General features: G+C 36.4%; 2 protein-coding genes across 2 annotated transcripts in view; one reads left to right on the top strand and one right to left on the bottom strand.

The window, feature by feature from the left end:
• The window catches only part of spg11 (SPG11 vesicle trafficking associated, spatacsin), a 52,237-nt gene extending 37,712 nt beyond the window's left edge, over nt 1–14,525 (bottom strand). The window contains exons 1-15 of the mRNA XM_079858923.1: nt 14,102–14,525; nt 12,910–13,085; nt 12,127–12,354; nt 10,871–11,054; nt 9,287–9,424; nt 8,535–8,908; nt 6,954–7,099; nt 6,143–6,275; nt 4,709–4,864; nt 4,096–4,274; nt 3,515–3,691; nt 1,259–1,330; nt 970–1,097; nt 601–776; nt 1–80 (exon numbers count right to left, since the gene is read on the bottom strand). The exon at nt 1–80 is cut by the window's left edge and continues 104 nt beyond it. Of these exons, the coding sequence (XP_079715049.1) occupies nt 1–80; nt 601–776; nt 970–1,097; nt 1,259–1,330; nt 3,515–3,691; nt 4,096–4,274; nt 4,709–4,864; nt 6,143–6,275; nt 6,954–7,099; nt 8,535–8,908; nt 9,287–9,424; nt 10,871–11,054; nt 12,127–12,354; nt 12,910–13,085; nt 14,102–14,337 (2,583 nt within the window). The 5' untranslated portion in view covers nt 14,338–14,525. The remainder of the gene's footprint in view (nt 81–600; nt 777–969; nt 1,098–1,258; nt 1,331–3,514; nt 3,692–4,095; nt 4,275–4,708; nt 4,865–6,142; nt 6,276–6,953; nt 7,100–8,534; nt 8,909–9,286; nt 9,425–10,870; nt 11,055–12,126; nt 12,355–12,909; nt 13,086–14,101) is intronic.
• Nucleotides 14,526–14,959: 434 nt separating this feature from the next.
• Nucleotides 14,960–24,535, top strand: ciao2a (cytosolic iron-sulfur assembly component 2A). The gene is made up of 5 exons (XM_079859747.1): nt 14,960–15,390; nt 15,893–16,057; nt 21,559–21,608; nt 21,867–21,912; nt 23,523–24,535. The coding sequence occupies exons 1-5, from the start codon at nt 15,279–15,281 to the stop codon at nt 23,621–23,623; spliced, it is 474 nt and encodes a 157-aa protein (XP_079715873.1). The 5' UTR covers nt 14,960–15,278; the 3' UTR covers nt 23,624–24,535.
• Nucleotides 24,536–24,797: the final 262 nt, after the last annotated feature.

Genomic DNA, 24,797 nt, shown 5'->3' with positions numbered 1-24,797 from the left:
GACCCATGAAGAGACTCGCACAGAATCGTGCAGAGAGGTGAGATACGACCACAAAACAGCGGCATCCCACGAACCCTGAGCTGCAACAGCAAAACAAGCATATCTTCAACGTAAAGCATCATATCAAAAGAAATACCGAAGCCAATACTGATTTTAACAAACAACTATTGGTTGATTTCAATACCGATATTTGTCACTTGCACTCTTATTTAACACTAAAAATAGATTAATGTCTAAATTAGCAATGTTTAAAAATGCATGCATTAAAGTATACTAGATAGCTGCATCATCAAATAATTTCTATTGAACATGGATTGGATCAATTTAAAATTTAGGGATGCACCGATATGAAAACTTTGGCCGATACCGATAACCGATAATTCTTTATATTTGAAAGCCGATAACCGATATAATGGCCGATAAATCTAAATAAAAATTTTTATATAATTTTTGAGAGCCGTCTCGCAATGGTTTGTTATATCGGCCTTTTTCATGCTATAGCCGATGGTTTTAAATGTTCATTTTTTTTGGTACATCAGTGCATCTCTACTAATACTTTATTTTAACTGCGTAATGATCGGTCAGCCGTGTTGAACTCACTGGACGGCTGCAGTCGGGACAGAAGGATGGCGTTCTGAGCGTCTAGGTCCCAGTATCTGACCCAGTCCAGACGCACGGGATCCAGTACAGACCCGGAAGACGACGCCTCTGGTTCCTGCAGGATCTGCTCCAGAACTCTTCTGCTGTCGGGATCGGACCGGGTCATCTGCAGAACCCTGCACAGAAGACCCACAAAATCAGTCAGCCAAAAGCAGTTAAAGTCATCTAATTCATGTCAACAAATGATACTCAAATTGAGCTCAAGTCATCCTGTACCGCTCACATCATTTCCTGTGTTATTGTCTCAATAAAAGTGTCAAATATGCCAGAAATAACAGCTGAAACAGCAGATGAGAGAGAAACACTCGCCTGCTGCTGTCCAGACGGCTGGAGCGTCTCGTCGCAGGAGTCGAACACAAGCTCTCGATCGTCTGAATGAACTCCACCTGCTCAAACTCCTCATGCGAGAGGTAGTTCTGCTTCTGCAGCTCCTCAACCTGCGAACCACAGCACACAAACAATACTAAATTACTAAAACGGCAAAAAATAATCCCTAACGATAAAAAAAAAAATGAATCCAGTCCAGTCCATCCAGTGACTGAACCGTTAAAGAGTTTTATTTTGAGGATTAGATTGTCCATATATTGTTTCTTCTCACCATGAAGGCCCTTAGATCCCGATCGGCGGTGAAAACACAGATGCTGTGAAGCTGCTCCTTCACATTAAAGCCCTGAAAACACAGACAGTCAGTCCTGCGTTATATTACACTGTAAAATCAAAAGTCTGGGGGTCAGTAAGATGTACTATATATGTTTAAAGAAATCAATACTTTTATTTAGCAAGGGCGCATTAAATTGATCAAAAGTGACAGTAAATTCATCAAAGAATCCTGAAATGTCTCCACATAAATACAAAACTGTTTTCAACATTGATAATAATCAGAAATGTTTCTTGATCATCAAATCATCATATTAGAGTGATTTCTGGAGGATCATGTGACACTGAAGACTGGAGTAATGATGCTGAAAATTCAGCTTTAATCTCAGGAATACATTACATTTGAACAAATATTCACAAAGAAAACAGTTATTTTTAACCCTCTGGGGTCTGGGCTGTTTTTGGGGCCCTTGAGATGTTCTGACATGCCCTGACATTTGTGCTTTTTTCAGTTGCTTATAAACATATTAATGGCAAAGGTGTAAATTCACTCTATATAGCACAAACAGGGCTACCATAATATGTGAGCCACGTGTATGTACATGTTTTCATTTTTGAGAGAATAATGTTTATGCATGGTTATTGAAAAAACTAAAAACTAAAGTTTCTGAAATAAGGCCACAAAACACATACTAAATATGTGGCGATAAGACTTTTGACTAATGGATGTCGTCGCCTAGAGTTTTTTCTTCAAAATGATGTGAAAATCATCCTGCCTAATCATTCACATAAAACGGTACATTGATTTAAGTTTTGTGAAACACTTCTAGTTTGGAAAGCCAATATGCAGATGGGGCGTAAACGATCATGCATATTTAGTAGTTCACACCTGATGTGCCTTGGTGAAACGAATAAACTTATAAACCTAAAAAGCTGCCTCAAAGATCCACCAAAAGTAATGATTATGAATATGTAAAATATTGCAATAAGACATTTGAATTGTTTGTTAACTTCTGGCAAAGATGAAGTTGACGATAGGCTATTGACTCGCGATCTTCGCAGTAGGCTAGTGAACGCACCGGAGAAATGCACATTTATTAGGCTACATAGTTTTTTGTTTTGGATGGTTTTGTTTAGAACCAGCTTTCTGTAAATATATTTCACATTTTTTAGACATGTGAGGCGAGTAGGCTACGGTCTGGTTAATGATGATCTCCAGTTCAAGCACCTTATGTTGTGATTGCTAGCCTATATTTACTTTTATGTATTAAATCCAGGAAATTTGTTAATGAAAAAATTATTAAAATTAAGATACAATTAATACAAAACGAAATTCGTTTTAAAGAAAGGATTTGTACTTTCTGTTTTGAGGTCTCTGTGAAAGTTTGAAAGTCTTTTAGTGCAGCTTTCAGAGCGCTCGCGTCCATAATGGAGAACTGTCACGAACTGTCAGCGTGCCATACTCAAAACGCGATGAACTATCAGTAAGTCTGATGAAGAAACTGTGTTTTTATGGCATTGATCGGGGGGCGTATGCTATGCATACTAGATCACCTAAACTATTTACCATGTGAATAGCGCCGGGGGCGGGGCGGCCGCAGCTGATTATAGAGATAATGAGGCAGAAGGAAAAACGGTACCTCTCCTTGCTTTCAAACGGATTACATGAGTTGAAAACATTTGTTTTTTATATAAATTACTTCATTTAAAAGAATAGATTTCAAGCTTCATAAAGACATATCTCACGTGTCTGTGTGAGAAGTATTCGCTGAGTTACAGTTCATTTTCGGACGCGTTTCAGAATGGACTACACTGACAGAGAGAAGGCAGAACTCGCTTCGTGTTTATTTTTCTTTATTTGGCGAAAAGCACCACACTTTGTTTTTATTGTGAGTATACACAAAAATAATACACATTTAACAGAATCGATTGATGTATGAAACTTGTTTGTAAAATCAAAGTCAAAAGAGTATTTCGGGTCTCAATTCAACTGATAAGGAAAAAAGCGAGCAGATCACGCCGGCGTGATTGCCGACTTCAGAGGGTTAAAATTTAATAATATTCCACAAATTTTACTGTGTTTTTAATCAAATAAATCCAGTCTTGAGCAGAAGAGACTCTTTCAGAAACATTAAACAGTCTTTCCCGACCCCAAACTTTTGAACAGCAGTGCCCAGTATTTCAGCTGTTTGTTTGATTGTGTGTGTGTGTGTGTGTGTGTGTGTGTGTGTGTGTGTGTGTGTGTGTGTGTGTGTACCATGTTAGTCAGCAGTGTTTTAGCCTGCTCCAGGTCTCTGTGAGTGAGACAGGTAAAGGTGTGTCTCAATCCTGTCTTCCTGATGTCCTCCAATCTGCATTCAACAGAGCCACGTCTGCGTAGAAAAGCCTGCGCTTGTGGGATCCTTCTGCTTAATATAGCGCGCTGCACAACACCCTGAAACACACACACACACACACACGTTTGCATAAACTATGCAGAAACAACTGCATAAAAGACTAGTCTTACAAGTTAGTCATCAATTTCTTTCTTTTAAGACTGTTATATATTTTTAAAGTGAGTTACATAAAAACGTAGATTGGTCTAATTTGATACCGAAAAGTAAGACTGATTACCCCTAGCTAACTGCTACTGTTCGTACAAGTTCTTAAGACACAGTGTTAACAAAATGGCTATATATATATATACACACATACATACATATACACACATATCCACATATATATATATATATATATATATATATATCAGGCCTGATGTCATGTTTCATGGAAAAGGATGCAGGAGTTTTGAGTCTTTCTTTAGGCATGGCTCGTGTCTGGAGTGTTTCATTGACTGACCTCATCAGAGAGCGACTGCCACTCCGGGTCGGTGCCGGCACTGGACGCTGGAGCTCGAGGACTCACACACACCGGTGTTTCACCTCCATCTGCCCAGGGGAACTTCTTCATGAACCCGCGCAGATCAGAGATGTAGCCGTATAAAATCTGCACACACTCCTGCCGGTTCACGTCCAGCTCTACACACAACACACAGTGTTCGTACAGATACTGTCATAGCAAACTCCAGGACTTTAAGCACTACTGTTTTTGGTTTTCAAGGAATACAATCAGAAATCTCATTTATCAAACAATATCTTCACTATCTTTCAAATTCTAAAACATGTTATTCCAGAAATTACATTTTAATAGGATTTCAAAATCCTATTCAAGCCCGTCATATGAAATCCCCTAACCATTATATGGATATGAATGATACATGGTCTTTCAATAATTCAAGCACTTTTCAAGTAATTATTCATAAAAATGGCTGTCTTCAAGGGTTTTCCAAGATTTAAATTAAAAATATATATAATTCAAGCACTTTAAGCACTTTGTACGAACCCTGAACACACGTGTCAGTTTCACGTCTCAGAATAAGCGCTCACTTCTCCGAGATGGCGTGTGTGTTTACCGTGTGCGCTGGTGAGGAGGACTTTGGTTTGTGTGTTGAGGAAGGTCAGCGTGATGCTCAGCAGTTGTTCACAGAACTGATGACTCTGGGCTTCTGTGTGTGTGTCCCGTATGGCAGAACGCAGCAGATCCAGCGCCGGACACAGAGCCTGAACATCTGAAATACACACACACACACACGTTTACTTCACTATCTAAACGGGGACATTCCATAGACATAATGGTTCTTATACTGTACAAACTGAATATTCTATTCCCTTACACTAACCTGACCCCTAAACCTGCCCATCACACACACACACACACACACACACACACACACACAGAAGTGTGGGATAATTACGACTGTTTAATGTGTGTAAAGTCTCTTCTGCTCACCAGGGCTGCATTCATTTGATCAAAAATACAGTAAAAACAGTGAAATATTATTACAATTTAAAAATAACTTTTCTATGTGAATATATTTTAGAATGTAATTTATTTTTGTGATCAAAGCTTTCCGCATCATTACTTTATTCTTCAGTGTCACATGATCCTTCAGAAATCACTCTAATATTATTTTGTATAATTAGAGATGCAAATTTTGGCAGATACGATAACCATTAATTCTTTATATTTGAAAGCTGATAACCGATATATGGGCCGATAAATCTAAATCAAAATTTTTATATAATTTTTAAGAGCCTGATTACAAAATCAAAGTCTCACCATTAAAAGCAACTTACACTGCACTTAACAGTATTTTCCTTCTTTTAAGTGATTTCAATCATATTTCAAGCAATTCAAAATCATCATGTTGAACAGTGCACATCTGAAGTGTCTCAGCTGAAGGAAATAATACATTATTATCAGCTTTAATATATCAGCCAAATGTTCTTATCGGACCGATAACGATAACATTAAAAATGAACATATATCGGCCGATACCGATATGGTGGCCGATATATTGATATATATATTGTACATATATTGATATATACCGATATATTGTCGATTATTATATTATTATTATTTTTATATATTATATACATTTTAAATATATCTGTCGTATATCTAAATGTTCTTATTGGGCCGATAACGATAACATTAAAAATGAACATATATTGGCCGATACCGATATGGTGGCCAATATATTGTGGATTTCTAATTATATAATATTATTTTTATATATTATATATATTTTAAATATATCTGTCGTAAAATTGTATGTTTTTCTTTTGCTTTTTGTGACTGCTTTTCATATTTCATGAGATCCAATCACTGAGGTCATGAGCTAAAAAGACGCTCTCCAGTTTAACATTGATGCCGTTTCTCCTGCCCTTCAATAACGCGGCAGATCTGAGACTTCTTCTGATGGTTTAATTGAGCAGCCGGGGGGGGGGGGGGGGGATGAGGAGGTTAGGATCAGAAGATCTCATTAAAGCGGGTGTCTTACTCCTCAGCTGCGTTTGGGTCGAGACGGCCGGCGTTTGATCGGGCAGAACAAACCCAGACGCGGGGCTCAGGATATTCTCCTTACTCTTCAGGAAGAAGTCAACCGTGTCCAGCTGATGGTTCTTGAGGCCGGCCTGAAATGAACATCATATTCATATAGACTTACTGACATTTCAGACACAATGCAGCCAAGTTTGAGGTTGTGTGAACAATGATTTAAAGGGTTTTAGACACTTTAAACCATAAAAACATCCTTGAGTTTCTTAAAGACCTATTATGCCCCTTTTACAGTCTTGAGTCTCTACTAGAACAGGTTTTCCTGCTTTAATGTTGATTATTTTCCTCATATTCTCCATTGTTGCGGCTCCTCTCTTCCCAGTCTGTCAGTAACGCTCTGTTTACTTCCTGTCTCTATGAAGCCCCTCCTTCTGAAAAGCACACTGTGCTCTGATTGGTCGGCTGGAGCAGTGTGTTGTGATTGGTCGAGCGCTTTAAGTGTGTTTGGGAAATGTTTCAACACACTACTAACTAACTCAACCAGGCCCCGCCCCTTTATTCTGCGTATGAATTATTATAATGAGGAATATTGTGACGTGTTCGATCCCGGAAGAAACTCAAGACTACAATGAGTTCAGAAACACTGACACTGATATAGAGAAGAACGTTTTCATGCTCAAACAGCAACATTACACACTAAAGACAGATAAAGATAGCAGAATAGGTCCTCTTAAACATTATTCTCTGAGTTTCATGAATAATATTTGGATGAAATGGCATAGCTTGTGTGTGTGTGTGTGTGTGTGTGTGTGTACCTGTAGGGCATGTATGGGTATTGAACAGCGCCCCCATGCGTTCAGATGGCAGAGCGAGTCGACCGTACCAGCGGTGCCAAAAACCATCAGCCGGTTCAACAGTTCCTCCTGCGTCACACAGAACAGAACCACCGACAGACCCGACGCTATAACACACACACACACACACACACACATTCATCATTCATTAACATGATATACACTCAATGTAACATGATAGTACAGTCAGTGTACAATGGTTCCATCACAGTATTTTTTTGTAAGCACACAATCAGATCTTATTTATATACCAGCTGACATTAACCTAATCGTAAGCAAAAAATAAAATAAAATATAAAAATAAGAATTTATATTTTGCATAAAGAAAATCAAGCCATATTAGTAATTTCCATGAATACTCTCAGATGGTTTTTATTTTATTTTGTATCACAATACAAAAATATATCATACATATTTAAAAGGCAGTACAAATAATATTACAATACTTTAAAAATGGTTAAATAAATAAATAAATGCATAAATAAATGTTTAAACTAAATGAATGAATAAATGCTAAAAAAAAATAAATAAATAAATAATCATTTAAATAAATTCTTAAATGCATAAATTAACAAAAATGCTTTAATGGATAAATAAATGCCTTAATAAATATTTACATAAATGCTTATGTTTAAATAAACGCCTAAATAAATTAATGAATTCTTAAATACATAAATGTTTAATACTGTAAATTTTAAACAAATGCTTAAATAAAAAATGCTTAAATAAACGTTTAAACAAATGCTTAAATAAAAAAGCTTGAATAAATGCTAAAAAAATAATGAAAGAATTATAATGGATAAATAAATGCTTAAATAGATATTTGCATAAATGCTTCTGTTTAAATAAATGACAAATAAATTAATGAATTACTAAATAAATACATAAATGTTTAATACTGCAAATGCTAAAATAAATAATTATTTCAATAAATTCTTAAATTCATAAATGAATAAAAATGAGTATAATATACATCCGAAATGCTTTAATAAATAAATGAATGCCTAAATATTTATATAAATGCTTGTTTAAATAAATGCTTAAATAAATAAATTCTAGAGTCCTGTTTGAGTCGTCCTAATGGAGGTTCGGGTTCAATAACTCGCATTGATATGGTCAAATCGACGTCATTGTTCATTACTGTGTTTAGTTTATGGTGTCGGAAGCCTCAGGACAAGCAGAGCTGACGATGTTATGGCAATGGGTGTTTTTGTTTTCGACGCGCGCGCTGTACGCGGTAAACCAATCAAAACAGACTGAGCTGTCTGGCCAATCAGAGCAGAGTAGCTCGCGGAAAGGCGGGATATAGAGAGATTGATTCATCTGACGAGTCGTTTGAGAATCATTGATGTGCAAATGTATATCATGAGGAAATTAAACAGTTTTTTGCCCTTTGATGCATGTAAACATGTTGTAGGAGACTCCACAACAACATTAGGAAACTTTAAAATAGCATAATAGGAGCACTTTAAAATAGAAACAGGGAATATTTTGACATGTGGCATAAGGTCAGAGGTCAGATAAACAGATTACGTGTCTCACCCTTCAGTAACAGACACAGGTGTTCGTCGTCTGATCTCTGGACGGGTACGGCAGGAGCGTCTGACCGCTGGTACGTGACGCTTTGACCCTCCAGATCCCAGTAGGCCAGAACCGTGTTTGCGTTCGCAGGAGAAACGAACGTAACCAGCGCGGAGAACTCGGACACGTTCAGGCCCGTCGGCGTGGCTCTCTCCGGCACGGTGAAACACGTCACAGCGCCCCCTGGCTTCACGGAGGACTGGGAGAGTTTGGCAGTGGCGGCCGCCCGTCGGCACTCGATGTGTGTGAAGTCTCTGAACCAGGGGAACCCGCGACCCGGGCGAACCGGGCCTTTACATCGACTATACAGCAACGACAGACGCGACTCCCACGACCTGAACACATTTAAACAGCCCGGGAAATAAAGTGTTAGATAGTGTTGCATTATGGAGATGCATTATGTGATTTATATGTGACCCTGGATCACAAAACCAGTCACATGTCGCACGGGTATATGTGTGGCAATAGCCAACAATACATTGTAAGGGTCAAAATTATCGATTTTTCTTTTATGCCAAAAATCATGAGGATATTAAGTAAAGATCATGTTCCATGAAGATATTTTGTACATTTCCTACCGTAAATATATAAAAACATTTATTTTTGTGAGTGAATGCTGCACAATCTCGAACATAAATGGACAAATTTAAAGGCAATTTTCCAAAAAATGACCCTTGTGACTGGTTTTGTGGTCCAGGGTCACACAATAATACCTGTCTGTTTGAAAGGGTTTATCCAGTATGGTCAGGTTGTGGGCGGAGCTTGCGATGCTGTCCTGATCCCATGATTCACTGGGCCGGAGAGACGGCGGATTAGGGGCAGCGCGACTACATAAGTGATCTGGATACATCCTGAAATACACACAAAAACAATAGGAAATAGATCTGGAAATTGCAGTTTACTTCACGCAATGTTATATATTTATAATGTATACATATATCCAAGATGCTTCATTTTAATTATACTTTATTTATATAATATATATGGTATTTATATGGGTAAACAAATATATGAAAAACACACAAAAAACAATAACGGATTATAAAGCGTTTAAGGACATTAAAGTGGATACAGGCGATTGAGAAACACCGCAACATGTCGTATTACTCTGAGAATTAACGTTATCAGTGACAGGAGAGTGAACCTTACAGAAATATAAAATATAAAACTGACATCTGGATATTTGACTTACCAGTGACTAAATATTTACTCCACACGCAGAGGTAGACAAAGTACACAACTTCCTTACTTGAGTGAAAGTACAGACACTACTGGTCAAATATTACTGAGTTACAAGATTTTTACTTAAGTAAAAGTACAGAAGTACTCGTTTTTAAAAGTACTTAAGTATCAAAAGTAAATGTCAATGCATTGTTTTATTATTGTTGCATTGGTGTGTGTAATACTTACAGTCCCTTATGCCTCTGAATCTGTGCCTGCCCTCATATCAATATCACATGTATTTCCAGAACACAGTTCCAGTGGGATTGAATGTGAGATTGAATAAGTCACTCAATAACGTCCACAATGGTTTCGGACACCCAAATGGCTGTTCCCTCAAAGAGTGCCCTATTTAAAGTTGTTTGGCTTTTAGTGTGAATATGTTAGCCTGGCTGTTATCTATAAGCTAGTGTGCTCCAAAACAATGGCATAATTTGAATTTAGAAGACCAAACCCAACGTTGAAAATGAAAATCAGGTTGATGTCAGAATCCAACGCCGGATTGACGTAAATCTCCAATGTTGGACAGACGTTCCAACCAAAATCCAACGTCGGGTTTCTGACGTCAACCAGACTTTCATTTCCAACCAAAATGCAACCCCTGACTGACGTTACTACTTTCTACTCCTTGACACAAATGTAGTGGAGTAAAAAGTACGATATTTGTCTTTCAGATGTAGTGAAGTTAAAGTAAAAAGTTTCCAGAGAAAATAATACTCAAGTAAAGTACAGATACTCAAAAAGTGTACTTAAGTAAATGTACTTTTACTGTCCACCTCTGCGTAGTGCATACTGAGTGTCAGGATCACACAATTTACCCATTGGCTCCAGCCTGTCTACACTTCTGTGTCCTTAAACGCTGTTTTTTGTGGTCGACAGTTTATAAAAACGTATTTCTGGGTTGTTTAGCTTGTTTGCTGTACACCCTGTCACACAGCAGCTTTCAGACATTGTTCTGTTTTTTGTTGTAAGTCATAAATGACGAGAAGGCAGCTTCACACAATACAAACTCAATGGAGACGGTTGGATTGTCCAATATTGTCTGTATAATATTAATAGCAAAATTGAACATGCACCGGAAGTAGTGGTTGAGGTCGAGGGCGAGGGCCTGGTTCTGCCGGGTCACGGTCACCGCTGTACTGAGATCATGTGAGATCTGGATCAGACAGAACGAGACGGATGGAGAAACGTCTGCTGAACCGCAGTATAAGAGGAAGTCCACCGTCGCCAGGAGCGTCCCATCAGTGCTGTCGAACACGTCTGGCACACAGCGTCAAGGAGAACACAGCTCAAGCTCAAAACTCAATCATACACATTTAAAAAGAGACATTCATTCAAAAATTACTAAATAAATAAATAAAAAGTATTTATATTATGGTAGTATTTTTTGTACTGTCTTTAAAACCACTGAGAATAAAAAAAAAAAAGAATTTGTGCAAATAATTGCATTTGTTTTTTTTGTTTTTTAAAATATAATGAAATCTTTGAATTGTATTATGCATAGCACTGTATACATACAAAAACATAACATTTTTTAATTATTCCACATTTTTGACCAGTAGTGTGTATATAATAATATATAATTGTTTAATATAATTTAAAAGTTTGAAACATTTAAGAGATTTTAAAAAATATTATATTATATTACATTAATTATTTAATATAATTTAAAAGTTTGGAATACTTAAGATTTTTTAAAATATTATATTATTTTAAATTAATTGTTTAATATAATGAAAAAGTTATATATATAAAGTTTTTTATATATTATATTATATATTCACTTTTCACTTCAAAATCAAAAAGGAAAAAAAAATATAAACAAATATTTTGAATTTGGTGTTTCACAAGCCTTGTTTAATTATCTTCTAGATTGATTCATGTTTGTACAATTACAATAAAAATATTTATAAAAAAATATATAAAAATGTAATTTCTCTGTCGTAAGAATATATTTTTTAAATGTAATAATAATAATAATAATAATATTATATAAGTATATAGTAGAAATGCACCGCTATGAAAATTTTGGCCGATACCGATAACTCTTTATATTTGAAAGCCGATAACCGATATATTGGCCGATTAATCTAAATCCAAATTTTGATATATTTTTTGAGAGCCTGATTACAAAAACAAAAGTCTCACCATTAAAAGCCACGTCTCAAACACACAATTATAACGTTTTCATTATAATTTTATGTAGCCGATTTGATAGACTTGTGCTGTGCATGTCGCACTGAACTGTATTTTTTATACAATTACAATAAAAATATGTTCTAATGTTGATAAATAAACCTCAAGGCCTGTCATTTCTCTGACTGAAGGATACACGCGAGTCCAGTGCTGAGCAGAAGGAACAGCGTTCCCCGACAGAGCCGGTGATCCACACAGGATAAACCCGCCGGGATCGGTGTGTCGAGGCGGCAGGAGGAGTGTGTGTCGAGGCTCGAGGTCTCGTCGGTCCAGCGCAGCGTCAGCAGGACAGAAGTGTTGACCAGCAGAACACACAGACCATCAGTGAAGCTCAGTGGAGAGAGAGAGAGCAGCTCACACACATCTGAGGAGGACAGTGGGCGATCACACACATCATGCACACAGCAGGGTTTAAAGGGGTGGTGTCATGCCCCTTTTTACAAGATGTAAAATAAGTCTTTGTATAACTCCCCCAGAGTGTGTGTGTGAAGTTTTAGCTCAAAATACCCCACAGATATTTTTATAGCATGTTAAAATTGTCAATTTTTGAGGGTGAGCAAAAACACGTTGTTTTGTGTTTGTGAGAGTAATTTGTTTTTTTAGCACTTTTACTCATGACATGCTAGCTGGCAACAAAGGATTCCATTCATTATGCTAAGCTAAGCTAGCGGCGGCGCTTCTAAACTAAAACAATGCATGCACTGAGACACAAATGCGTTTGCCCACCGATCTAAATGTAGGAAAGACGGTGAATAAGCCCTATTTCAAAAAACGGAGGAGTGTTCCTTTAACACCCAGTCATGCTTGAAAAAAAAAAGTAATATACTGTGAAACCGGTATAATTTTGAAAAATACCGTGATAAATATTTATGGTCACACCGCCCAGCACTAATGTGAAGGTGTGTGTGTGTTCTCTCACCGGGGTGTTTGTCCTGAAGGCAGCGCAGCAGCGAGCCAGAAGGCGTCACACACACGAGCTGCGCCTGATCCCGAGGGTCCAGCTCATACAGCCTCAGATCCCACTGAGAGTCCAGCAGGAGCAGCTTCGGCTTCACATCACGACCACCGGGATCTGACAGATCTTCCCACAGGAAACTCAACGGCACAAACACACACTCGTTATCATAATAAATATTATTGCTCTTAATATTATGTAAAAATAGAAATTGTATAAACACTATATTTCTTAAATAGTTATAAATAGTAAATACACCAATATATTATCATAAATAAATGTAATTATACTGCACACATTAATTGTATTATTATAAAGTAATAATAACACATAATAATACTTTTTATAAATGTAACAAACTTATAATGAATATACATTTATTAATATTGTTATTGTTAGTATTGTTGTTAATTTGCGTGTTTGTATGTGTATATGTATATATGAGTGTGTATATATGTGTGTGTGAGTAAACATAACTGTGTTTGTGTGTGTGTGTATATATATATATATATATATATGTGTGTGTGTGTGTGTGTATATATATATATATATGTATGTGTGTGTGTGTGTGTATATATATATATGTATGTGTGTGTGTGTGTGTGTGTGTGTATATATTAGGGCTGTCAAACGATTAATCGCGATTAATCGCATCCAAAATAAAAGTTTGTGTTTACATAATATATGTGTGTGTATGGAGTATAATTCTTTTCTATATATAAATACACACACATGCATATATATTTAAGAAAAATTTGTTATTTATATATAAAATATTTATATATAATATAAATGATATATAATATAAATATATATACACAGTATATACATGCAAATATTTCTTAAATATATACATGCATGTGTGTGTGTTTATATATAGAAAATAATTATACACAGTACACACACATATATTATGTAAACACAAACTTTTATTTTGGATGCGATTAATCGCGATTAATCGTTTGGCAGCCCTAATACACACACACACACACACACACACACACACACACACACACACACACAGTAGTTTACATGATTTAACAACAACAGAAGTTTAAAATATGACCTATATACAGCTGCAATTAACTGCAATGTTACATATACGGTATACCAAATGCATAATAACTATTACATGTATTTTCAGTGAAAGACTCACTCAGTGCAGGAGTGCTGTAGTGTGTGCGAGGATCTGATGCTCTCAGAGATGTTCCTCACGGTCACTTCACCTCCAGCATTCAGACAACACAACACTGACGGGCCTTTACTGAGCCTGACCCTCACTGTGTCCTCAACACCTGCACACACACCTGAGTCCTCAACACCTGCACACACACCAGTGTCCGGCAGCAGGTCCACCTCCAGCGCCTCTGTCCTGCTCAACACCTGCAGCATCTCGAGCCGCTGTCAATCACTCAGGAACAACACACACCCTTCATCAGGAAACACAAACCAAGAGACGATCGAGATGGAAAAACAAAGTCCTCAAACTAACGAACTAAAGCGTTCGTTCTAAAGTCAGAACACCAGCCTCCATGATCCAAACAAACCCCAGCTGATCATCACATGCTCGTCACGTGAACAGCAGGAAAACCAGTCAAACACAGCACCCATTTCCTCTACGTAATTTCTTTTGCAAATAATATTTAATTGTGACATGAAAAGTCAAAATATGTCATACTAGTTGTATTTATGAGATGAAAAGTCGAAGTTATGACATATTAAATCGGAATTATGATATATAAAGTTAAAATATGACATACTGATTCATATTTTTGAGATGAAAAGCCAAAATTGTAACGTACTAAATCGAAATAATGACATAAGAAAGTCATAATTGCAATTTTAATCTCATAATTATGACTTTTATATAATATTAATAATAATAAATGTAATAACGTGAATGAGCGACTACATTAAATAATTATTTGTGTTGCCATTTGCTCAAAATGCAAAATAAAAACTCCACAATAGTGTTTTCACAATTTTAAAAAAGAGGGGAAAAAATAGAGAGATTGATATCGGCAGTCGGAAGAGAGAAAGAAAGATGTCACTCCCAGAAACACCCTCACAGCAGCCAGCGTTAACTAGTTTCTTGTAATTTGATGCAAATGTGATATAATACAAGGTATATATAGTGTTATAAATGTACATACATTAAAAAAAAATAAAAAAAATAAACTTTGAAGGATTTACGATGTTGATGACCGTTAAAACCTGAACTGTTCTCTGCTCGGCTGTTGATCGCTCTGGTCTGATTCTGTGAACGCGGAAGAGCAGAAGCGCAGAAGCGCGTGACCGTTCGTTGAAGCAATGGCGATGGACCGGACCGGACCATGGAGCTCGTGTTCGGACTACTGAACCGAGTCAGGATCGTCACGGGACTTTCTGACTTGACGAATGACAAGAGAAGCAATAAGATGGAGGAAAAAGCGCTGGAGGTGTATGGTGAGTAACGATGACCTTAACAAAGATGCACTGCGGCGTCTCAGGGTAACTTACAGCGATGGTGTCAGTTGGAAATAAATACCATGGTACATTTTACAGATAACGTGAACCATGGGACGGAATCATTACCGTATTCATATAACAAATACCTGTTACTTCAAAGAATACCATGATATATTACTATGGTACATATCCATAATACAAAACATGGTTATACCATGGTACAGTGATGGTGTCAGGTGTAAATACCATGATATTGTATTTGTATACAATGGTAAACATTACCATAATCATATACTATTATATATTCCTGGCTGGTACTTTAAAGAATGCCATCGTATTACCATAGTACATATCCACAACAACAAAACAAGGTATTACCATGGTACAGTACCAAAGTTTAGAATATTTGAATTTGGTATTTTGATGGAAACCAAGGTAAATGTTAGATTTCTTCACAGATATTTTCCTTGTTTTTGTGTGATTCTCTCTGTTTTCTCAGATGTGATCCGGACGATCCGTGATCCGGAGAAGCCCAACACTCTGGAGGAGCTGGACGTCGTGACGGAGAAGTGTGTGTGTGTGCAGGAGCTCGGAGACGAGGAATACCTCATCATCATTAAGTTCTCTCCCACCGTCCCACACTGCTCTCTGGCCACGCTGATAGGTGTGTGTGTGTGTGTGTGCGCGCATGTTTTTCTATCCCGGTGGGGAATTAACCCTGAATGCACACACACTCGTGTCACTGTGGACCTAAACTTAGGAAACCAGATTATAAATCATACAGAATGAGTTTTTTTTTAAATGTAAAAATGCAGAAAGTTTGGGGTCGTGTTAGTGTGTGTGTGTGTGTGTGTGTGTGTGTGTGTGTGTGTGTGTGTGTGTGTGTGTGTGTGTGAGAGAGATATGGGTAGGTCGGGTTAGTGTGTGTGTGTGTGTGTGTGTGTCTGTGAGATGGGTAGGTCGGGTTAGTGTGTGTGTGATGGGTAGGTTTAGGGGTCGGGTTAGTGTATGTGTGTGATTGGTAGGTTTAGGGGTCGGGTGTGTGTGTGTGTGTGTGTGTGTGAGAGAGATATGGGTAGGTCGGGTTTGTGTGTGTGTGTGTGTGTGTGTGTGTGTCTGTGAGATGGGTAGGTCGGGTTAGTGTGTGTGTGATGGGTAGGTTTAGGGGTCGGGTTAGTGTATGTGTGTGTGTGATAGGTAGGTCGGGTTAGTGTGTGTGTGTGTGTGTGTGTGTGTGTGTGTGTGTGTGTGTGTGTGTGTGATGGGTAGGTTTAGGGGTCGGGTTAGTGTGTGTGTGTGTGTGTGTGTGTGTGTGTGTGTGTGTGTGTGTGTGTGTGTGTGATGGGTAGGTTTAGGGGTCGGGTTAGTGTGTGTGTGTGTGTGTGTGTGTGTGTGTGTGTGTGATGGGTAGGTCGGGTTAGTGTGTGTGTGTGATGGGTAGGTCGGGTTAGTGTGTGTGTGTGATGGGTAGGTTTAGGGGTCGGGTTTGTGTGTGTGTGTGTGTGTGTGTGTGTGTGTGTGTGTGTGTGTGATGGGTAGGTCGGGTTAGTGTGTGTGTGTGATGGGTAGGTTTAGGGGTCGGGTTAGTGTGTGTGTGTGTGTGTGTGTGTGTGTGTGTGTGATGGGTAGGTTTAGGGGTCGGGTTAGTGTGTGTGTGTGTGTGTGTGTGATGGGTAGGTTTAGTGGTCGGGTTAGTGTGTGTGTGTGAGTGATGGGTAGGTTTAGGGGTCGGGTGTGTGTGTGTGTGTGTGTGTGTGTGTGTGTGTGTGTGTGTGTGAGAGAGATATGGGTAGGTCGGGTTAGTGTGTGTGTGTGTGTGTGTGTCTGTGAGATGGGTAGGTCGGGTTAGTGTGTGTGTGATGGGTAGGTTTAGGGGTCGGGTTAGTGTGTGTGTGTGATAGGTAGGTCGGGTTAGTGTGTGTGTGTGTGTGTGATGGGTAGGTTTAGGGGTCGGGTTAGTGTGTGTGTGTGTGTGTGTGTGATGGGTAGGTCGGGTTAGTGTGTGTGTGTGTGTGTGAGATGGTTAGGTCGGGTTAGTGTGTGTGTGTGAGTGATGGGTAGGTTTAGGGGTCGGGTTAGTGTGTGTGTGTGTGTGTGTGTGTGTGTGTGTGTGTGTGTGTGTGTGTGATGGGTAGGTTTAGGGGTCGGGTTAGTGTGTGTGTGTGAGATGGGTAGGTTTAGGGGTCGGGTTGTGTGTGTGTGTGTGTGTGTGTGTGTGTGTGTGTGTGTGTGTGTGTGTGTGTGTGTGTGATAGGTAGGTTTAGGGGTCGGGTTAGTGTGTGTGTGTGTGTGTGTGTGTGTGTGTGTGTGTGTGTGTGTGTGTGTGTGTGTGTGTGATGGGTAGGTTTAGGGGTCGGGTTAGTGTGTGTGTGTGTGTGTGTGTGTGTGTGTGATGGGTAGGTTTAGGGGTCGGGTTAGTGTGTGTGCGTGTGTGTGTGTGTGTGTGTGTGTGTGTGTGAGAGAGATATGGGTAGGTCGGGTTAGTGTGTGTGTGTGTGTGTGTGTGTGTGTGTCTGTGAGATGGGTAGGTCGGGTTAGTGTGTGTGTGATGGGTAGGTTTAGGGGTCGGGTTAGTGTGTGAGTGTGTGTGTGTGATGGGTAGGGTTAGTGTAAGGGGACAGAATATACAGTTTGTACAGTTTAAAAAACATTACGTCTATGGAGAGTCACAAAGATTGTGTGTGTGTGTGTGTGTATGTATGAGTGTGAGAAATAAGACCAAACAGTCATGTGACCTCAAACGTTCATCACTGCACCTCACAGATAGCAGACAATGCAGAAAACACACACCGTATCTTTTGTTGACAACGACACAATCACATTCAACAAAGAACAAGCACAAAACTACACAAGATTAAAGACACGAGACAGACTGCATTCAGTACAGGGTCTGATCAGTGTAATCTCCCAGGTTATATATATATATATTAATCTACACAGAGCTGATATTTGCTTTCCCACTAAAAATGAACCGTATTCAATGTGTTCTGGTGTTTGATGCTGCAGAAAACACGGTTGTGAAGCTCTAACGATCAGAGTAATGAGTGTCAAGTGCAGCTCGACTGTCTGAATGTTACCAGAGTTTCATATAGTGAACCTTACGAGTACATAATTGTACTTATTAATCATTTCAATCCACTGCAGGTGATAGTGGGTGAATCATATTTCACTTTGTGACATTATTTTTAATAGTAATAAAAATTCACAACACAGTGTTTTATCCTGCATAAATTAAAGGAAGAACAACAAATACTACCTTTAATTAAAATAATAATAAAAAAATATATTATTAATAATAATATGTTAACTTAAATAAGATATAATACATTAATGAGAAAACCTAGCAAAAAAATAAATAAATTATATATATATATATATATATATATATATATATATATATATATAATATATATATATGTGTGTGTGTGTGTGTGTGTGTATTTATATATATAGAAAATAATTATACTCCATACACACACATATATTATGTAAAAACAAACTTTTATTTTGGATGCGATTAATCATTGCCCAGCACTAATACATATATATATATATATATATATTAGGGCTGTCAAACGATTAATCGCGATTAATCGCATCCAAAATAAAAGTTTGTGTTTACATAATATATGTGTGTGTACGGAGTATAATTATTTTCTATATATAAATACACACACATGCATATATATTTAAGAAAAATGTGTTATTTATATATAAAATATTTATATATAATATAAATTATATATAATATAAATATATATACACAGTATATACATGCAAATATTTCTTAAATGTATACATGCATCTGTGTGTATTTATATATAAAAAATAATTATACTCCGTACACACACACATATATTATGTAAACACAAACTTTTATTTTGGATGCGATTAATCGCGATTAATCGTTTTAAAAGCCCTAATATATATACACATTATTTATATATATATATATGTATATATAAATGCTGAAATTTAGCATTTTGCTAACACTGTTACAGTGTTTATTGTGAGTTATTCCATGTTCAAATAAATAAATGTGCAAAATTATCAACATTATTAAAAAAATTATGCTAAAAAATAATAATAATAATAGTAGCTCAAAACACAATGTTGCACAAACCATGTCATCTTTTATTCTCTTTAACCTTGTGCTGTATTATTTTATTTTTTACCCGACAAATCTTTTGCAAAATGCCATGACATTGATTTGAGCTGTTATGGGTTCTAGTGAAACTCTTTTATCACTTCTTGAGCTCAGAATCGTTCTCGTTCCTCGATTCGATACGTGTAGAGTTGAACAAAACAAGACTCGCCTCATTATCCGTGTGTGACCCCGACCGGCTGATCTCAGGAGACCCGAGGTCACGATCAGTGTGATGGATCTTTCAATAAATAAAATGGTAAACTGTATTTTAAACTAACCATAATTCTAACATCTAACCTTACTTCTCCTTTAGGCCTAACATTCTAACACTCGAACAAAATGCACTCTGTGTCGAAACCCGTGGAAGATTCAGAGACGCTGGCTGGGCGAAAATATAACAGTCTAGAATATTCTCATGACATGTTGAGTAATCAACTGAACTCAGATTTGAGATCTGAGTTTGCTTCTGCCTAGTAACAGAAGGGTTAGCATATGAAGAACCAATCAAACTGTAGGGAAATGATGTAATGTATCATGTTGTTTTCGCCATGTTCCTGTTCTATAAACCCTGTTGTATTGTTTTTGCTGGTGAGATCCTCCGGCCGTGATTAAAGCACACTTGAGGTATTAGTAGATTAGTAGACGAGACCCAGCTAGACTTAAAGTATTAGTTCACCCCAAAATGAATATTTCCTAATAATTTACTCACCCCAATGCCATCCAAGATATCCATGTGTTTCTTTCCTCAGTGGGAGAGAAATTATGTTTTTTGAGGAAAACATTTCTGGATTTTTCTTCTAACAATGGACTTCATTGGTTACCATGGTTTTTAAGTCCGAATCAATGCAGTTTCAAAAGTCTTTGAAGTGTTTAAACGGGCTGTACGCGATCACAGCTGAAGAAGAGGTTGTTATCTAGCGAAGCGATAGGTCATTTAAAAAAAATTATAATTTATAGACTTTTTACCTTCAATAGTTGGGATTGAGCTGATCAACAAACGGACAGGGAACTACGTCATCACGTTGAAAGGTCACACGGGCGCCGGCAATACTATTTGAACTACTGTTCATATTCATCAGAATGTTATTCATATACTATTCATATTCATATTCACTGAATACTATTACTATATATATAATAGCAAACAATACTATTTGAACTATCCTCCTACGTACGGTCGCATTGTAAACAGTGGGGCGGTACTTCTGCCGGCGCCGGCGCGACCTTTCAACGTGATGACGTAGTTCCCTGTCCGTTTGTTGATCAACTCAATCCCAACTATTGAAGGTAAAAAGACTATAAATTATACAATCGCTGGGATCAGATCATATGTTACCCTGGATCACGTCACCAGTCTCGAGGCGCACGGGTATATGTGTGGCAATAGCCAACAATACATTATACAGGTCAAAATTATAGATTTTTCTTTTATGCCAAAAATCATGAGGATATTAAGTAAAGATCATGTTCCATGAAGATATTTAGTCAATTTCCTACTGTAAATATATAAAACATTTATTTGTGTGAGTGAATGCTGCACAATCGTGAACATGAATGCACAACTTTAAAGGAGATTTTCTCAATGTTTCGATTTTTTTGCACCCTCAGATTCCAGATTTTCTAATAGTTTTATCTCAACCACATATATATATATATATATATATAACAAACCAATAGGAAGATTATTTATTCATCTTTCATGTGATGTATAAATCTCACTTTCAAAGAATTGACCCATGTGACTGGTTTTGTGGTCCAGGTTCACATATAATGGTGTCAGTGCAGATCAATAATAGTGTTGAATATTACATTAAATGTCCCCAACTAAGCAAAAGCCAATGGCAACAAAAGTGTCGAGGAACCAAAACTCCATCAGTGACAGACTGGAGAAAAACCAGACTCCGTCGCTCAGTTCTCTGGCCAACGAGTGTATGATTGTGTATGATTATGATTCACACAGCATTATTGAAAGAACTGCTAATGAAACCCTTGTCTCCTGTTGTTCCCTGTTCCTGCAGGTTTGTGTCTACAAGTCAAACTTCAGCGCTGTCTGCCGTTCAAACACAAGGTACGTCTCACTGTGTTGTTCAGAGGTCTCCTCGGATGTTTGGATGATCTATTATTAGCCGTGTGGAAACGGGAAAGAATGGGAAGAGTAAACAATCTCCTCATGGCATGTAGGTTTTTAATGAGATGTCACATTGATGAGAGCGAACGTGACGGCTGTTGTTGGACTCTCTCGAAGCCTTTCGTGTTTGATGTCCTTTTCTTTCTGGTGTCTTTTTTTTTTATATCACATTTTCTCTCTGGCTTTCTTCCCTTCCAGCTGGAGATTTACATAACTGAGGGAACGCACTCGACCGAGGAGGACAGTGAGTGTTCGTCTTCATCACTGCAGTTTCACACGACCTTCTCTAGTACATCAACACAAGCTTGTTAGATGTGCTCTTTACACTCTTCATTAACGAAGCTCGCAGCAACTTTTAATCTCTTTTTGTTTCTGGAAAAATATGTCGTTTATATATTTAGAATTTTAATTATTTAAAATTAAATATGTGATTTTATTTTATCATTTTTATAATGAAAAAAAGTTTTATTAAATTATAATAAAATCATACATACATATACATATATATATATATATTGTATATTATATCAAATTATTTATTTATTCATTAACTTATCAAATTTATAAACAAATTTAAAAGTAAATAATATATTGTTTTATACATAAATAGACACATACAAAGCAATTTGTGAAAAATGTAATAATTATATACATTATTTTATTTAAACATTTTATTTTCAGTTAAATAATTCTATATATATATTTAATATTATGTCAAAGTGTGTGTATGTGTATATATATATATATAAATTACTTATTTTTTATAAAATGCATTAATTCATATATAATTTTAATAATATATACAACTTAAATAATTATCATTTTAAGTTATATATTTTAATAATATATACAACTTAAATAATTATCATTTTAATTCATATTTTAATGATATGCAATTTAAATAATTATCATCAATATTCATAAGTATATATAATTAATATTTACATATATATATATATTAGGGCTGTCAAACGATTAATCGCATCCAAAATAAAAGTTTGTTTTTACATAATATATGTGTGTGTACGGTGTATAATTATTTTCTATATATAAATACACACACATGCATGTATATATTTAAGAAATATTTGCATGTATATACTGTGTATATGTATTTATATTATATATAATTTATATTATATATAAATATTTGATATATAAATAACACATTTTTCTTAAATATATATGCATGTGTGTGTATTTATATATAGAAAATAATTATACACCATACACACACATATATATTATGTAAACACAAACTTTTATTTTGGATGCGATTAATCGCGATTAATCTTTTGACAGCTCTAATATATATATATATATATATATATATATATATATATATATATATATATATATATATATATATATATATATATATATATATATATATATATATGACTTGTTTTTTTTAAATGCATTAATGTAATTTATATATTTTAATATATCAAATTTAAATAATTTTATTTTTCATATTTTAACAATTATAACATTTAAATAAATTAATTATTCAAATATAATGATGGCAAATGAGACATCCGTCAATAAGTAAATTAAATAAATAATTATTTTACAGAATCTTTCGCCAAAATTCAAAAAAATTATCATGCATTGACAAAACTGTTGGCAGACTTTGCATTTGAGGAAGTGGGAAACGAACTCTTGGATTATTGTACCGCTGTGTTTGATCACTGACCCTCGATGATAATCTCCAGATATCGTCTGCTTGTTCGTCCCGATCTGCTGGAAGCGTGCGGCCGTCGTCCAGCGGGAGATTAGATCTGTGTGTGAGATGATGAGAGTGTAAGAGTTGCTGAATCTCTTAACTGGTTCTCCTGTGTCCTTCTCTCTCAGTTAACAAACAGATCAACGATAAGGAGCGCGTGGCGGCCGCCATGGAGAACCCGAACCTGCGGGAGATCGTGGAGCAGTGTGTTACTGAACCAGACGACTGACACACACACAGATCATGTCTGATGAAACCAGACAACTAAGCACAGCAGGACTTTTGCCAGACGAGAAGTTGCCTGGATGAAGGAAGAAGGTCTTTCCCGTTTGTTTGTTTCATTGAAGAGCAACGTTCCTCAAGCTGAGAGACAAAACACACACTTCCTGGGTAAACAATCATGTTGCAATGTTGCATCAACTCATGAAAGAACACCTTTAAAGGTTAGTTCACCTAAAAATGGACTAACCCTCATGTCCCCTAACATCAGACTTTTTGCTTGTGCAACACAGATGATGTTTAACAACCTCTGAGCTTCTGTTTCCGTACAGTCAGAGTGGATTTGACTATGAACTGCTCAAAAAAGGCACAAAAAAACACATTAAATTGATCATTTATGAGCAAAAATATGATTTAAAAAAAAAAGTGCACTACTTTCTGACACTATAATGTTTTTATTCACTGTCAGTGTGCAGAAAACAGCAGCTCAGACGTTCTGCCTGATATCACAGAGGTCGAGTCCGGGGTTTGAGACCACACGAGGGCCAGGAGATTATGATTATTATACATTTTGAACGTTTGGGGAAACAAAAGACTTTAGTTGCCGGGGACATTTTGATCCTGCAGATTATATGTGAGAACAACTCGTTTTTAATGTTTCTTTGTTTTGTTTTTTTGTGATGGACAATGATGAGTTTGTAAATAACTTGATTTTATAAGGGAAAAGTCTATATTTGTAGAAGTCAAGATGTTACGAATAAAACCCTTCTCTGAGAAGTGACGTGAGAAGTGTGTGTTTATGCAAAAGTGGTTCCCAGGCTCATGGAAAACATGGAAATATTAATCATGGGGTTTTATTTATGTGTTTTATAGGCCTGGAGAAGTCATTTAAGTTAATGAAATTAAAAAAAATTTAAATCGTAATTGTATTGTGAATATAATTTTTTATTTTCCAATTAGCTGAGAATTAATTTTTGTGAGTGAAATCTCTATAAATTAGTTTTTACAAATTATGTCACAACAGACTGGAAAAACGTATGGAAATTCATTAGTCAAAATGTGTGTTAGCTGGTTAAATTGAATAAATAAATCATCTTAATTATTTCATTCTAAATAATAATTTATGAAATAATTCATAAATGTATTAATATTCAATTGAAAAAAATGTAACATTTAAATATTAT

This window comes from Squalius cephalus, assembly GCF_949319135.1.
Source record: "Squalius cephalus genome assembly, chromosome: 23".
Taxonomy (NCBI): domain Eukaryota; kingdom Metazoa; phylum Chordata; class Actinopteri; order Cypriniformes; family Leuciscidae; genus Squalius; species Squalius cephalus.
This window is presented reverse-complemented; position numbering and strand designations above follow the sequence as displayed.

What these genes read in the sequence shown, in the direction of transcription:
- ciao2a (XM_079859747.1), top strand. Translation starts at nt 15,279, where the DNA reads ATGGAGCTCGTGTTCGGACTACTGAACCGAGTCAGGATCGTCACGGGA. An exon ending in AAAAGCGCTGGAGGTGTATG is followed by an intron (nt 15,391 to 15,892) that starts GTGAGTAACGAT and finishes CTGTTTTCTCAG; the next exon opens with ATGTGATCCGGACGATCCGT. An exon ending in CTCTCTGGCCACGCTGATAG is followed by an intron (nt 16,058 to 21,558) that starts GTGTGTGTGTGT and finishes CTGTTCCTGCAG; the next exon opens with GTTTGTGTCTACAAGTCAAA.